Source organism: Penaeus vannamei, chromosome 14 (assembly GCF_042767895.1).
Source record: "Penaeus vannamei isolate JL-2024 chromosome 14, ASM4276789v1, whole genome shotgun sequence".
NCBI lineage: Eukaryota > Metazoa > Arthropoda > Malacostraca > Decapoda > Penaeidae > Penaeus > Penaeus vannamei.
Window position 1 is genome coordinate 16,808,175 of NC_091562.1, and position 12,500 is coordinate 16,820,674.

The following is a 12,500-nucleotide window of genomic DNA, read 5'->3' on the forward strand; positions in this document are numbered from 1 at the left end:
TCTGGATCTTCTCCGGCACATTGTCCAAGGGAATCTCCACTCCTGTGACGGGGTTCATGATCACTCCTTGCACTACGGTGCCTCTGTTACCCAGAAACCAGGAAACAGACATATCGTTAGTTAGTTAGATAACTAGATATATAGGTAGACTGACTGATTGCTTGATTGCTAGAAAAGTAAATAGATAGTGTATATAGATAAAAAAAAAATATAGACAGATATGCAGAAAGACTGGTAAATATGTAATCTATATGTATATATATATATATATATATATATATATATATATATATATATATATATATATATATATACATATTCTTGAATAAAAGGTTAAAAAGCATGGAGCAGAATAAAGTCACCAGTTAATCAGAAGGTTTTTACATGAAAAGTAAACGATGTGGCAAAAGTAATAAGGCCTTTCGGGAAAACCATCAATCTAATCTAAAATAAAACACCTGCGATAAAAACATGACTATATAAATAAGTAGATTAATTCACAGGCGACTAAACAGACCTAAAATCCCCCGGGGGATCGACGCCAAACACCGGCGAGAGGAAGTCGTCCTTGTACTGCACCGTCCCAAGACACGCCCCGTAGCACGCCAGGTCCTCGCCCTCGGCCCCCTTCCTGCCGCAGCTCCATTCCGTGTACGAGTCCAGGAGGACGCCCCACGTGATCTGGTTAGAGGTGGAGTTGAATGAAAGGCTGAGTTTGGCACTTTGCGTTCAAGGGAAAGAGATCGATGCAAGCCTATCACTAACAAGTGGGCTTATAAGGCAAAGACGAAGATTAGAACTACAGATTAAACGTTTGACAAAGACAGTCAATGATTTTCTTTAATTATCCTTTATACTTACATCACTATCGTTCTTCAAAAAGTCATCCTTATTGACTGTGCTGTCGGCAATGGCGAACTTTGTGTCGGCCTCGTTCACAAGTGCTGACTTGACCACGGTGAGCCCGACCAGCGTGCCCAGGACGTTCTTCGGGATGTCCTGGTTGCTCATGCCCACGCAGAGGCCCGAAAGGTACCTGGATCAGAGAAGGGAATGAGAGGCATTGCCAAGGAGAATCAGGTTTCCACTATCTATCTATATATCATTCTCTCTCTCTTTCTCTCTCTATCTTTCAGTTAGGGTAGGGTATTTAGTGTCCCTGCCTCGCTGCCTGTCAATATATATATATGTGTGTGTGTGTGTGTGTGTGTGTGTGTGTGTGTGTGTGTGTGTGTGTGTGTGTGTGCACATATATACATATACGTACATATATGTCTGTCTGTATGTATGTCTGTCTGTTTTTCTATATGATCATATAATCTATATATTTGTCTATCCGTTTGTCTATCTGCCTGTCTCTCTGTTTATCTATTTATCTATTTATCTATCTATCTATTCATCTATTTATATATTTAATGATGGTCTATCTATTATCTATCTACATATCTATCTATCTCGCACTATCAATCTGTTTGCGCTTACCCTGGAATAGTCTTCAGCAGTTCATCCATTCTGGCCGTCTTGGTGCCCTCAGTGTCAGCTTCGACAAGCGCCTTCTCTGTCACCCTCAGCCCGGTCAGCACCTGTTTCAACAACAAAACTGAAATTAATACATCTAACAACAGTAAAACGCACACACACACACACACACACATATACAGGTATTCTCTATTGTACGCAGAGGGTAACTTTTTTGTTATTATCATCAGATATATGCATATCATTTGTATACTAAAAATATATATAATCAGTAGCACAACCTTATTACATTTTTTTATCCCTAAACCTCATTACCACCTCCTAATATTCCCTAATTCTTTTTTCACCTATTTTGCACTCACTGACTCTTTCCCGCACTCGCCGCCTCACCTGCTCTACTGTGAGAGGCTGTTGTTCTGTCTCGTTGCTAATGGCTTGTCTCTTTAGCCTCCTGTGACCACTACCGTCGGCCTTTCTGTGAAGAGCCTGAGTCCTGCAATTAATCGAAAATAATTTAGTTACATCCGTGGTGGTTTACCTATTTTAGGTATAGAATTTCGGATTCGTGGGCTATTAGTTTCATTTAATGTGGTTGCAGGATGGTTAAAGTGTGGAGGAATTGTGGAGGAATGTCCATGCAGATGTCGCTCCATTCCAACGTGCAAGAGGCATTGCTGTCTTTGCTGGAGTAATGTTTTAAAATATGATCAGCCGTAGGGAAGATAATCTATACCATGGCACGACACCAGTGCAACCCTCTGCAACGGGCTAAGAGATTCTTGTAATGGAGTGCTGTGATGGTGGAGATTTGGTGTTTGGGGTTAGGTTTGAAGAAATTCAGTGAAAGGTACTGTCTCCTGGTTTTTTTTCTGTGAATTTATCTTAGTGGGTTAATATCAATATAGAGCTATGTTGATAACTACCGTCCGCATTAGTTTCAACGTGTGTAACCCTTTGCTCATTTTCTACTTCACTATGAATAGATAAGTAGCTATTTTTTAAGAATATAAATACTCCATACAGTTTGAGTTTAGCGTATGGAGAATGAACCATGCAAATATTTCAGTTCATGCAAGGTGGCTTCAGTATGTATGCGCGCGCGTGTCGGAGAGAGAGAGAGTGATCGGCACTTTGTTTATGCACAGCCTGAAAGCCACTTTTCCTTACTGCTGCCTTACAGTAGAAAAGAAAGCGAAAGGTGCACCTACTCGCTGAACCTGGAGTTGGGTCTGTACCTGACAGCCGTCAAGTCTGAGTCCGTGCCGGGGTAGTAGACGCGGCCGTCGGTCGGCAGGGCCTCAACCACCAGCAGGTCCTTGGACTGGAATGCCAGGTCCTCATCCAGTCGCACCGGAGTCCGCAGGATGTCAGCTATCAACTGCCGCGTCAGAGCCAGGATGTCGTTGATGGTGTCACCGTTGAGTGCCGCCTCCTCGGCCAGGTCCAGGATGCTGCTCACCATGTCGAAGGAGCCCCGGCGAGCGTCCGCGTTCCTGCAGGAGGCGGGGGAGGGAGGTCAGATAGGAAGGGAAGTGTCTCAGGTGGACTTGCTTTATATCATTCTCTAGAATGATGTCTGGTCTGACCAACAGCTCATGAGGGTTATCATTATCGTTTTCATTATCATTCGTAGCAGTAGTAGCAGTATCACTACCACAGAAATGCATTACAAGTACCATCATCTCTAAAATCATCAATACCATTCCGACCACAACCATACTTAACATTACTGTTCATATCCTCAGCATCGACCACAAGTAAATACAACTCCCCTAACCTGCTCAGTAGATTGGCCACCTTCTCTTGAATCCCAGAGTCGGCCAGGACCGTGAAGGTGCTCTTCTGCGTGTCGGACCCCATGGCGTCCAACGTGCGGACGACGCCCCGGCCGATGTCCAGTGCCGCGGAGCTTGTGTCGTCCTCGCCGAGACCGTTCGTGAACTGCTGGCTCAGGGCGCTGGGCGGAGGGAAGAGGCCAGCTGATTATACGTGGAGAGAGATGCAGAGAGAAGAGGGGGAAGTATATATATGTGTGCGTGTGTGTAAGAGAGAAAGAGAGAGAGGTTATGTATGAAAAGATTATGTATTGATAGTGAGAAGTTGGGTGAGTGAAAATTTTGTTTATTGGTGGGAGAGAGAGAGAGAAAGAGACAGACAGACAGACAAAACAGACATAGAGAGACAGACAGGTAGAGAATTTATAGACAGACAATCAGGCAGATACATGAATATAAAAAGGCAAAAATGTTACTGACCCGAACGCCTCGAGGGAGAGGGCGTCGGTGAGGGTGACGGTGACGGCGCTGCCCTCGACTATCGTGCAGCCGCCTTTGGTATCGCATGCCTTGGCCAGAGGAGTCACCAGCGTAGTGGTACCATCTGCAGGAGGAAGGCTTTCTTGTATATGTGGATGCATATAATGATAGGCAGAATGCCTAAACTGATCCATGTGTGGATTCGTTACACTCATATTCATCTCCGGCCTTCTCCCGCTCTCCCCCCCCCCCCCTTCCTCTTCTTCTCATCTTCCCTTTGTCCTCTCTCTTAATCCTTTTACTATCTCCTTTCTCTCCCTCCTCCCCCTCTTTTTCTGTCCTTCTCTCCCTCCTTCCCTCTCTTCCCCATTCGTACCTCCAGGGAGGACGATTTCGGCCGTGGGGTCCTCGTCGGTGGTGGTGAAGGCCCACGTGACGCTGTCGGAGGCGCCCAATCGGTACCCGAAGGACGTAGTGAGCGGAAGGTCCTCAGGCACGTCGTTCCAGCCGGCGACGCTGAACTGGAAGTAGGTCACCAGAGCTTCTCCACTGCTCGGCGTCACCTGTAGGAAGGCATTTAAGTCACGTACTTATATTTTTGCTGACAAACTCCTGATTGTGTGTCCTGTAATACACGCTTAAATAACCCAATACATAACACCGCGAACCCCAAGTGAACCCTCACCTCAAACGTCCCAGCAATCGGCGGGTTGTTGGTCGTGAGGATGACCTCGGCCTGACCATACTTTCCGAGGGGGGTTTCCACAGTGAGCCTAAACTTGTACGATGTCCCGTCTTCCAGCCCTACGAAGTTCTCGCTCCTCTCCTTGGGCAGGACGAGGTCGTAGGATCGCCGGTTGGACGTACCCTAGAGGAAGGATTTGGGGCCGACTCTTAGCATGGAATTAATGACTGGATTTCTTAATTAAAGAATTATTCAGGACAGAAAATCACAGAAAGTGTATTTTTCCTTCCAGTTTATTTGTCCTATTGGTTTCCTTATCACTGATCTATCCACATTATGAATAGATAAGTGACTGAAGTGTCTGAACACACATTATCGTTATCCATGTCTATCATCGCCATTCCGTAGCATGTCATTAAACCATCAAATTAATTCTTCCATTTCCAGTATCACCGCCCGCATTTCCTACCCGTCAACAGCGAGATAAATGATAAAAGAGGCAAAAAATAAATAGATGATAATAATAATGATAATAATGATGATAATACTACTACTGATAATACTTACAATATTGATAATGATAATGATAAAAATTATCCTCATTAATGATAATGATAAAAATCATAACAACAAAAATAATAACGATAATAATAAGGATGAAATAATGATAACGACAACAACAACAACAATAATACAATAATAATAAAAAATAATAATAATAATAATAACAGTAACAGAAATGATAATAGTAACTAATGATAATCACAATAATGATAATGATAACAATAATAACAATGATTACAATGATGAAAATAACAGCAATAACAAAATAATAATAATGATAATATTAATAGTAGTAGTAGTCGTCGTAGTAGTAGTAATAGTAATAACAATAAATAATTGTAGTCACAGCAACCCAGCCTTGAGCCCCCTGCCACGCTTACCTTGAGGGTCATCTTCATCCCAGCTGGCAACTGTGAAATGTCGACGAAGGAGAAGCCAGCTGCCTGCACCACCTCCCACCAAGCCACAAGGTCTGCCACGCCCGTCACCCACGCCCGAACGTAGAGCTGAGGGGGGAAAGGGGGGTTATGGGCGTCTTGAAGTGATATAGCTTGTTTTCTGTTCGTTCCCTCTGTCTGTCGATGCATTCACTCATTTGCCTATCTACCCGTGTTTCTCGCTGTCTAATTTATGTTATTTTTTTCTTTTATTGCTATATCATATGACTAATGATACAGGTTCTAAATATCTACTTGGCTAATCGTCTATCTGTCTATATAACTATATTCATATTTGTCTAACAGTCTCTTATTGAATGTCTCCAATTCTGTCTATATGCTTCTGTATCGAGGCTTTCTATTTGTCTACTTATTTACAAATCTGTCTCTGTATCTGTCTGTCTGTAATATTACACCTTTAGCCTTAGTCATTGATTTATGATTATTTTTTTCTTATTTATTTACCTGTCTGTCTTGGTGTCTTTCTGTGTGTCAGTCTGTCTACGTTTTGACATATTTTGTTTGTTTATCTTAAGCCTTCATTATTGATTTTATGTATCGTTTATGTCATTTCCCTCACATTTCATTCATGTCAACGTCGCCTTGCTATTTTTAGCTAAATACATCATGCTTCTACATTTAATTTAAAATTTTACCAAGCCATTTTTGTAACAACTATAACTACTACACAATACAACAATAATTTTTATTATGCATATTTGGGTATGATTTATAGAGGTTGCTTTGAAGGAAAAAGCAGATTCATCTTAAATACAAGCTCACATAGAAGACTAAGAGGAAGTGCTTTGTTATACTGATACTGTTACTTATACGGATGAATTGAAGAACTTTATAAAAGAAGACAAAAGAAAAGGTTGAAAAGTCGATCAAAACAAACAAAGCGTTGACAGGCCTCCGTCGGAAATAAGCTTTCTTTGCTGTTTAATACCATACACGACCCAAGCATTTTACTGTCATTCAGTTATTCGCATACGAGAACAAAGCTTTAGAGGTTGATAAAGGGGTTGTCATACCAGGGGAAATCTCTGTGTACTTTCTGTAATCTACATTCCACACTTATGTAGTGTGCTTTCTTTAACACTTTATACCCATATTTGCTTTTAAAAGGCGCGCGTTTAAGGCGGCTGAATGTAAACAGTGAAACAAATGGTAGCCATTGTTATTAACTTCATCTGGACTATGTTTTTTTTTTAATATATATTTTTTTCCTTTTACTGTGCACTAGCCAAAGGTACAGATTAAAACAACGCGAAACAAATCTGAACAAATTTGGATATACACAGGTGTGCAGACTTTTAAAAGTACAAGAATATTCGCCGTTGGATGCCAACCCCTTAAGCTTTACAACATCGAGCGAACAATAGTACAAACCCAGGTCTGAAGGGCATGTACTAACACGGTGCAGTAGCAAGATACATAAACATACACAATTCTCCTGTAAATTGTTACGAGGAGTTCTACTGTAATCGCTCCACGAGGTAAGGATAAGCTCCCAAAATGCAAATGTACACATAGCGAATGATACTGATGCTCAATGTGTGTTTTGGTTTGTATGGTTGTCTAAGTTATGCATCTAAAATAGGAAAGGTTAGGTTACCAGTGTTATACTTACATAGCCCTAAAGAGAGTTGTAAACAGAAGTTGGAATTAAAAAATCGAAGGACTCTTGTTACAAAAAAATGTTGTTTCAGTTTGCGAACACATACAATACACATGTGTATACGTACATGTATATAGATGTACGCACAGACATACACACATACATGCATACATAAATGTATGTATATATGTACGTATGTACTGCACACACCACAAATACAAAGAATCAAAGACGCACTCACGCAGGCACACACAATATGCTGTGTGTGTGTGTGATATATAATGTATATAATAGATATATGTATATGTATATATATATATATATATATATATATATATATATATATATATATATATATATATATATATATATATATATATATATATATATATATATATATATATATACATATACATACATACATATATATATATATACATATATTCATATATATGAATATATATATACACATATTTATATATGTGAATATATAGGCATATATATATATATATATATATATATATATATATATATATATATATATATATATATATATGTGTGTGTGTGTGTGTGTGTGTGTGTGTGTGTGTGTTATACATGCACACACACACACACACACACACACACACACACACACATATATATATATATATATATATATATATATATATATATATATATATATATATATATATATATACATATATATATACATATATATATATATACATACATATATATATATATATATATACATACATATATATATATATTTATACATACATATATATATTTATATATATATATATTCATTTATCTATTTATCCATTTACATGTACATATATATGTGTGTGTGTGTGTGTGTGTGCGTGTGTGTGTGGTGTGTGTGTGGTGTGTGTGTGTGTGTGTGTGTGTGTGTGTGTGTGTGTGTGTGTGTGTGTGTGTGTGTGTGTGTGTGTGTGTGTGTGTGTGTGTGTGTGTGTGTGTGTGTATGAACATGTATATCACAGGATACACTCAGAATCACACAGACTGAGACGAACAGTGATCTAACTTTACTGATAATGCAAACGTTACAAAACGCACGTCTGTGTTGATTTGTTACCTGACCCACGGTTAATCTTGGACAATGGTTAAAATGCACATCTACTGTAAATCTTTAACAAGTGACCACACTGAAAGGCAAACTCAGCACTCCAAGAAAAGGAAATACACATAAACCGACACTGTACTTACTCTCTCGTCAGCCAACACTACATTGTCTGGTTTCTCGATGGTGATGTCAGGCAGTGTACCTGCTGCTATCTCCACCTGAACCGACCTTCTGCTGACCACTTCCTCTTTCCAGACTTCCACAGTCATCTTGTACCTGGAGAAAAAGTTAGCGAGTCAGCTGATTGGTGATAGAAATGGTAATCCTTTGATACGGAAGGTCCTGGAAGATTCAAACCCGGTTGCATAGTGTTCATGGTCGCTTTTCTAGACATACACGTGGAGGTAATAGGGTTTGAGTTTCTCTCTTGTTCTCGGTCTTTCTTTCTCATTCCCTCCTCTTTCTCTCTTTCTCTCAGACTCGCTCTCCCTCTCCCTTTCCCACTCCTTGCCTTCTCTCTCATTCATCCTCCTTTTCAGTAATCCTTATTTCATTTTTTAGCTAAATGTTTTTTTTACCATGGATTGTAATAAACAAATCTTTGCAAAATTAATCAGTGACAATTGTTTGATAAGACGTAAAAATGGTAAGAATTAGGATACTCACTTGCCAACCGGAAGCGTCTCAGGCGGGACGACCAAGACGGACGCCGACAAATCGGCCTCGGGAATGTGGGTCTCGAACCGAGTCAGCTGGCCGTCCGCCTGCACAAAGCACCCGAGATCGTCTATGGTCATGCAACTCCACCTGAGGAATATGAAATTTCCATTTGGTTATTTCTCTTATTTTCGATTTTGTTTGTCCATTTGGAGAAAGAAAGAAGATATTACAAAGACAGAAAGGTCAAGAGGAACCACTATGAGAAAAGAACAAATTTAGTCAAAGAGAAAACCCATGGTCTTTATAGACGAGTAAACGAAGAATACGAAGAATAAGTAATCGTGGCACTAGATACAGATCGAACAACCTTTAATCAGAACAAACAAAACAGAACTTCATTGGAACACAAAAATGCACACACACCTGAAGTTGAGATCGCCCGGCAGATTGTCCAGGTCCTTGGATCCCGAAGCGTCGAGCGTGAGAGAAGCCGTGGCGCCGATCCTGACGGAGTCGGTGGCCACAATCACCTCGATGCCCTGAGGCAGCACGGTCAGTTCCGCCTGGCCCTGCAACAGGGGATGATGTGTTCAGTTAATTTCCCTGAATCGACGTTATTTTGATCATGCATGGTTATGACTATGACCAAAGGGATTAAAGGGATTTGGTTGAAGATCGAAGTATATGAGGACTTACAGTGCCCATGATCTCCGGGTCGTCGGCAATAACCGTGACGGTGAGAATGGAGGTTCTGCCGCCTTGCAGGATGCCAGCGGGAAGGGTAGCCATCTGGCCTTCCTCGTGCGACAGGCTCGCTCCCTCCACGTCCAAACTCCAGTAATACTGCAGGAAGGTGGGAACAGTCAGGGGGAGAGATACTTTAATAGAACACATAAAGAAAGCAATAAAGGATATCATGTAACGTGTAAGTTTCTCCTGAATGTAAGATTCGTTCCATTATCACTTCAAGAAATTATGCTAGTACTGTACAAGACATAAGCATCAAAGAGTAACCTTTTTCTCCCTTTATCTCGTCCTCTCCCCTACTTCTTCATCCCCCTCTCTTTCATCCACCCTTCCCTCTCACTCTCACCGAAGATGAAAACTACCTTCAAATTCAGATCTTCAATGGACTCCGTCTCTGAGCATAGGATCGGCATAGCGGTGTACTTGTACATCCTGTCGGCGTAGACCTCCCTTGGGCCCTTCACTCTGACCTTGACAGCCTCGCCGATAGCCATGCTCTTCACCGTCACGCCCTTCGCTTCGCTCGACACGCCCCCCGACGTCTCCAGCTGTGCTACGATCAGGTACTCGATCCCCGGACGGAACTGCAGAGAAAATCCGATTTTGTTTTTCTTTTCATATTTCCTTTCTTCTGGAAATGATCTAGCATCTCTTTAATCTTATCACAATGCTTTTAAAACAAATTCATGAAAAATCAACCATTGTTTTCACACATTTACATCATTACATTTCTGCTCTATTACCCTTCCCTCCTTTCTTCCCTTCCCTTTCTCCCCTTCCCCATTTCCCTTGACCTCCCTCCCCCACACCACTATCTCATCCCGTCGCTCTCCCCGCAACCCTTACCAAATTCCCGCTGACTGACAGTGTCTCCCCGCTACCCATCTTCTCCGTGACCATCGCATTCTTTATGGTCTCGACGCTCTCCCACACCATGAGAGTCTCTGACTGACTCCATTTGTTGCGTCCGGGTTCCCAGGTCACGTTCCACACCACCTGTTGAGGAAAAAGGTTTGCTATTAAATTTGGTTCTAACTCTTCTCCTCGTTATCAATTTTGCTTTTTGTTATTATCATTGTTGATACTGTGGTTGATATTACCATTAACAACGGTGTTACCAACATTACTAATTATGTTATTATCGTTAACGTTATTGCTTTCGCTGTTACCCTTGTTTCTATTTCTTATTACCCTTCTTGTCATCATTATCATTATTAGCATTATTATCGTTCTCATTACTGTCATTACTTTTATTGCTATTATTTTCCTTTTTATTATTATTTTTATTATTATCAATATTAGGATTAGATCATTATCATTATTACCATAATCATAATTACCATTATTATCATTATCACTGTTAGTATTATCATTATTGTAATGTTTTTTGCATTATTCATAGCCATTGATATTGTCAACATTGTCCTTATTGTCATTATGATCACCCAAGAATAATGCGACATCGTTCTATAGAATAAAAAACTTTCTTTTATCGACCTTATCAGGACTTAAAAAACACATTATAAAAAATGAATTAGATTAATTGAAGATCCCAACAACGTCTTACCGTGACGTCAGAGATCTTTGCGCCCCAGATGTTGCTCACAGTCGCTTCCACATTGCTAGCATTGCAAGTTTGACCGTCGCCTGTTAACTGGAACTTCAAGCGTGCCTGCAACGAGGAAGGGCGCGTGACAAAATTTGAGGGAAAATGTTCAAAGTAGAAGAAGGTTGGACGTGTTTATTTAGAAATCTATCATCTTGACTGGTAATTGAGAAATTGTTAAGTTTTCTGTTATATCATTTTGTGATTATAAGAGAAGTGCGCACAAAGGCAAAACGGTTATGTAACTAAATATATGCATACATGGTAGAAAAAAAAATCAATAATGTTTTTTCTACCATGTATCAATATGATAGTGTTTTTTTTTTTTATTCATATACATATATATTCATTGATATACATATATGTGTGTGTGTGTGTGTTGGTATTTATATATACCGCTTATACAAAGATTACGACAGGAGATACGAAATCAGAGTAATGAAGCGCCACTGACCGGGGGCCCGAAGCGCCGTGCCACGAAACTCCCCGAGGCCTCGGGCGCCGTGTTCGCGTCCCCGAAGGCCCTCCTGATGCCGTTCTTCGCCCGGAATGTGAGACTGGAATTGGGCTCGACGGCGATTCCCGTTCCCAGGTGCACGGTCAGCGTGGCGGCTCGGAAGCGGCACTCCGGCGAGGGGGATTCTGGCATGGGGGAGGGGGAGGGGGTCTTAGTGTGTTGTGCGTCTTATTGTTATCTTTTATTAGTCATTACATATGATAGCTGTTGTAATCCTTTCTTCACAGAAGGCCGAGGGAAGGACGAGATAATCGACGCTGCAGAATGCAGATCTTTGCTAAAGAATGGGTGGTTCCCATTTGTTGCGATTGATATACCAATTGCAAAAATTAATGTCTTAAAAAAGAAAAATCATAATCCGTTAATGATAACCATGTATTAAATTGAGGGGGAAGTTGAAAATCTAAAAGCAAAAACAAAGAGGTAAATACATAAAGTATGCGTTTCCTAACAAGCACAAACAACAAAAATTAATGAAGACAAGAAAACCAGTCAGAGAAAATGACACTAAGTGGAATTCTCTGTCCGGCCAGGGAGTGACAATGAAAAGAAGAAAACAAGTACAGAGAGCTGGAAAATAATGCTAAAAGCTAAAGACAAACTCACTCTACTTGTGATCCACTCAAACCCAACTCATGCCATCCCGGTAAATGAGAAAATAAAAAAAGGATAACTACGAAATGAGATAAAGGTCAAAGAAGCCGTAAAAAAGGCCAAACACGTGAGATTGACCAATGACCCTTTGAAACTACCCCAGCTTTAGCGGAAATCAACAAAGATCAAAGAATCCTAAAAATAAATAAAAGATAAATTAATAGATAAATAAACAATAAAAG

General features: G+C 40.5%; 1 protein-coding gene across 1 annotated transcript in view; it reads right to left on the reverse strand.

Annotated features, from left to right (window-relative positions):
- The window catches only part of LOC113813902 (uncharacterized), a 96,032-nt gene that overhangs the window by 13,067 nt on the left and 70,465 nt on the right, over positions 1 to 12,500 (reverse strand). Inside the window, exons 34-52 of the mRNA XM_070129774.1 lie at positions 11,602 to 11,789; positions 11,109 to 11,213; positions 10,388 to 10,537; positions 9,904 to 10,125; positions 9,491 to 9,637; positions 9,218 to 9,363; positions 8,801 to 8,941; positions 8,278 to 8,410; positions 5,364 to 5,489; positions 4,420 to 4,602; positions 4,111 to 4,297; positions 3,735 to 3,858; positions 3,257 to 3,436; positions 2,715 to 2,972; positions 1,870 to 1,972; positions 1,483 to 1,583; positions 862 to 1,036; positions 518 to 681; positions 1 to 83 (exon numbers count right to left, since the gene is read on the reverse strand). The exon at positions 1 to 83 is cut by the window's left edge and continues 50 nt beyond it. Coding sequence (XP_069985875.1) covers positions 1 to 83; positions 518 to 681; positions 862 to 1,036; positions 1,483 to 1,583; positions 1,870 to 1,972; positions 2,715 to 2,972; positions 3,257 to 3,436; positions 3,735 to 3,858; positions 4,111 to 4,297; positions 4,420 to 4,602; positions 5,364 to 5,489; positions 8,278 to 8,410; positions 8,801 to 8,941; positions 9,218 to 9,363; positions 9,491 to 9,637; positions 9,904 to 10,125; positions 10,388 to 10,537; positions 11,109 to 11,213; positions 11,602 to 11,789 — 2,916 coding nt within the window. The remainder of the gene's footprint in view (positions 84 to 517; positions 682 to 861; positions 1,037 to 1,482; positions 1,584 to 1,869; positions 1,973 to 2,714; positions 2,973 to 3,256; positions 3,437 to 3,734; positions 3,859 to 4,110; positions 4,298 to 4,419; positions 4,603 to 5,363; positions 5,490 to 8,277; positions 8,411 to 8,800; positions 8,942 to 9,217; positions 9,364 to 9,490; positions 9,638 to 9,903; positions 10,126 to 10,387; positions 10,538 to 11,108; positions 11,214 to 11,601; positions 11,790 to 12,500) is intronic.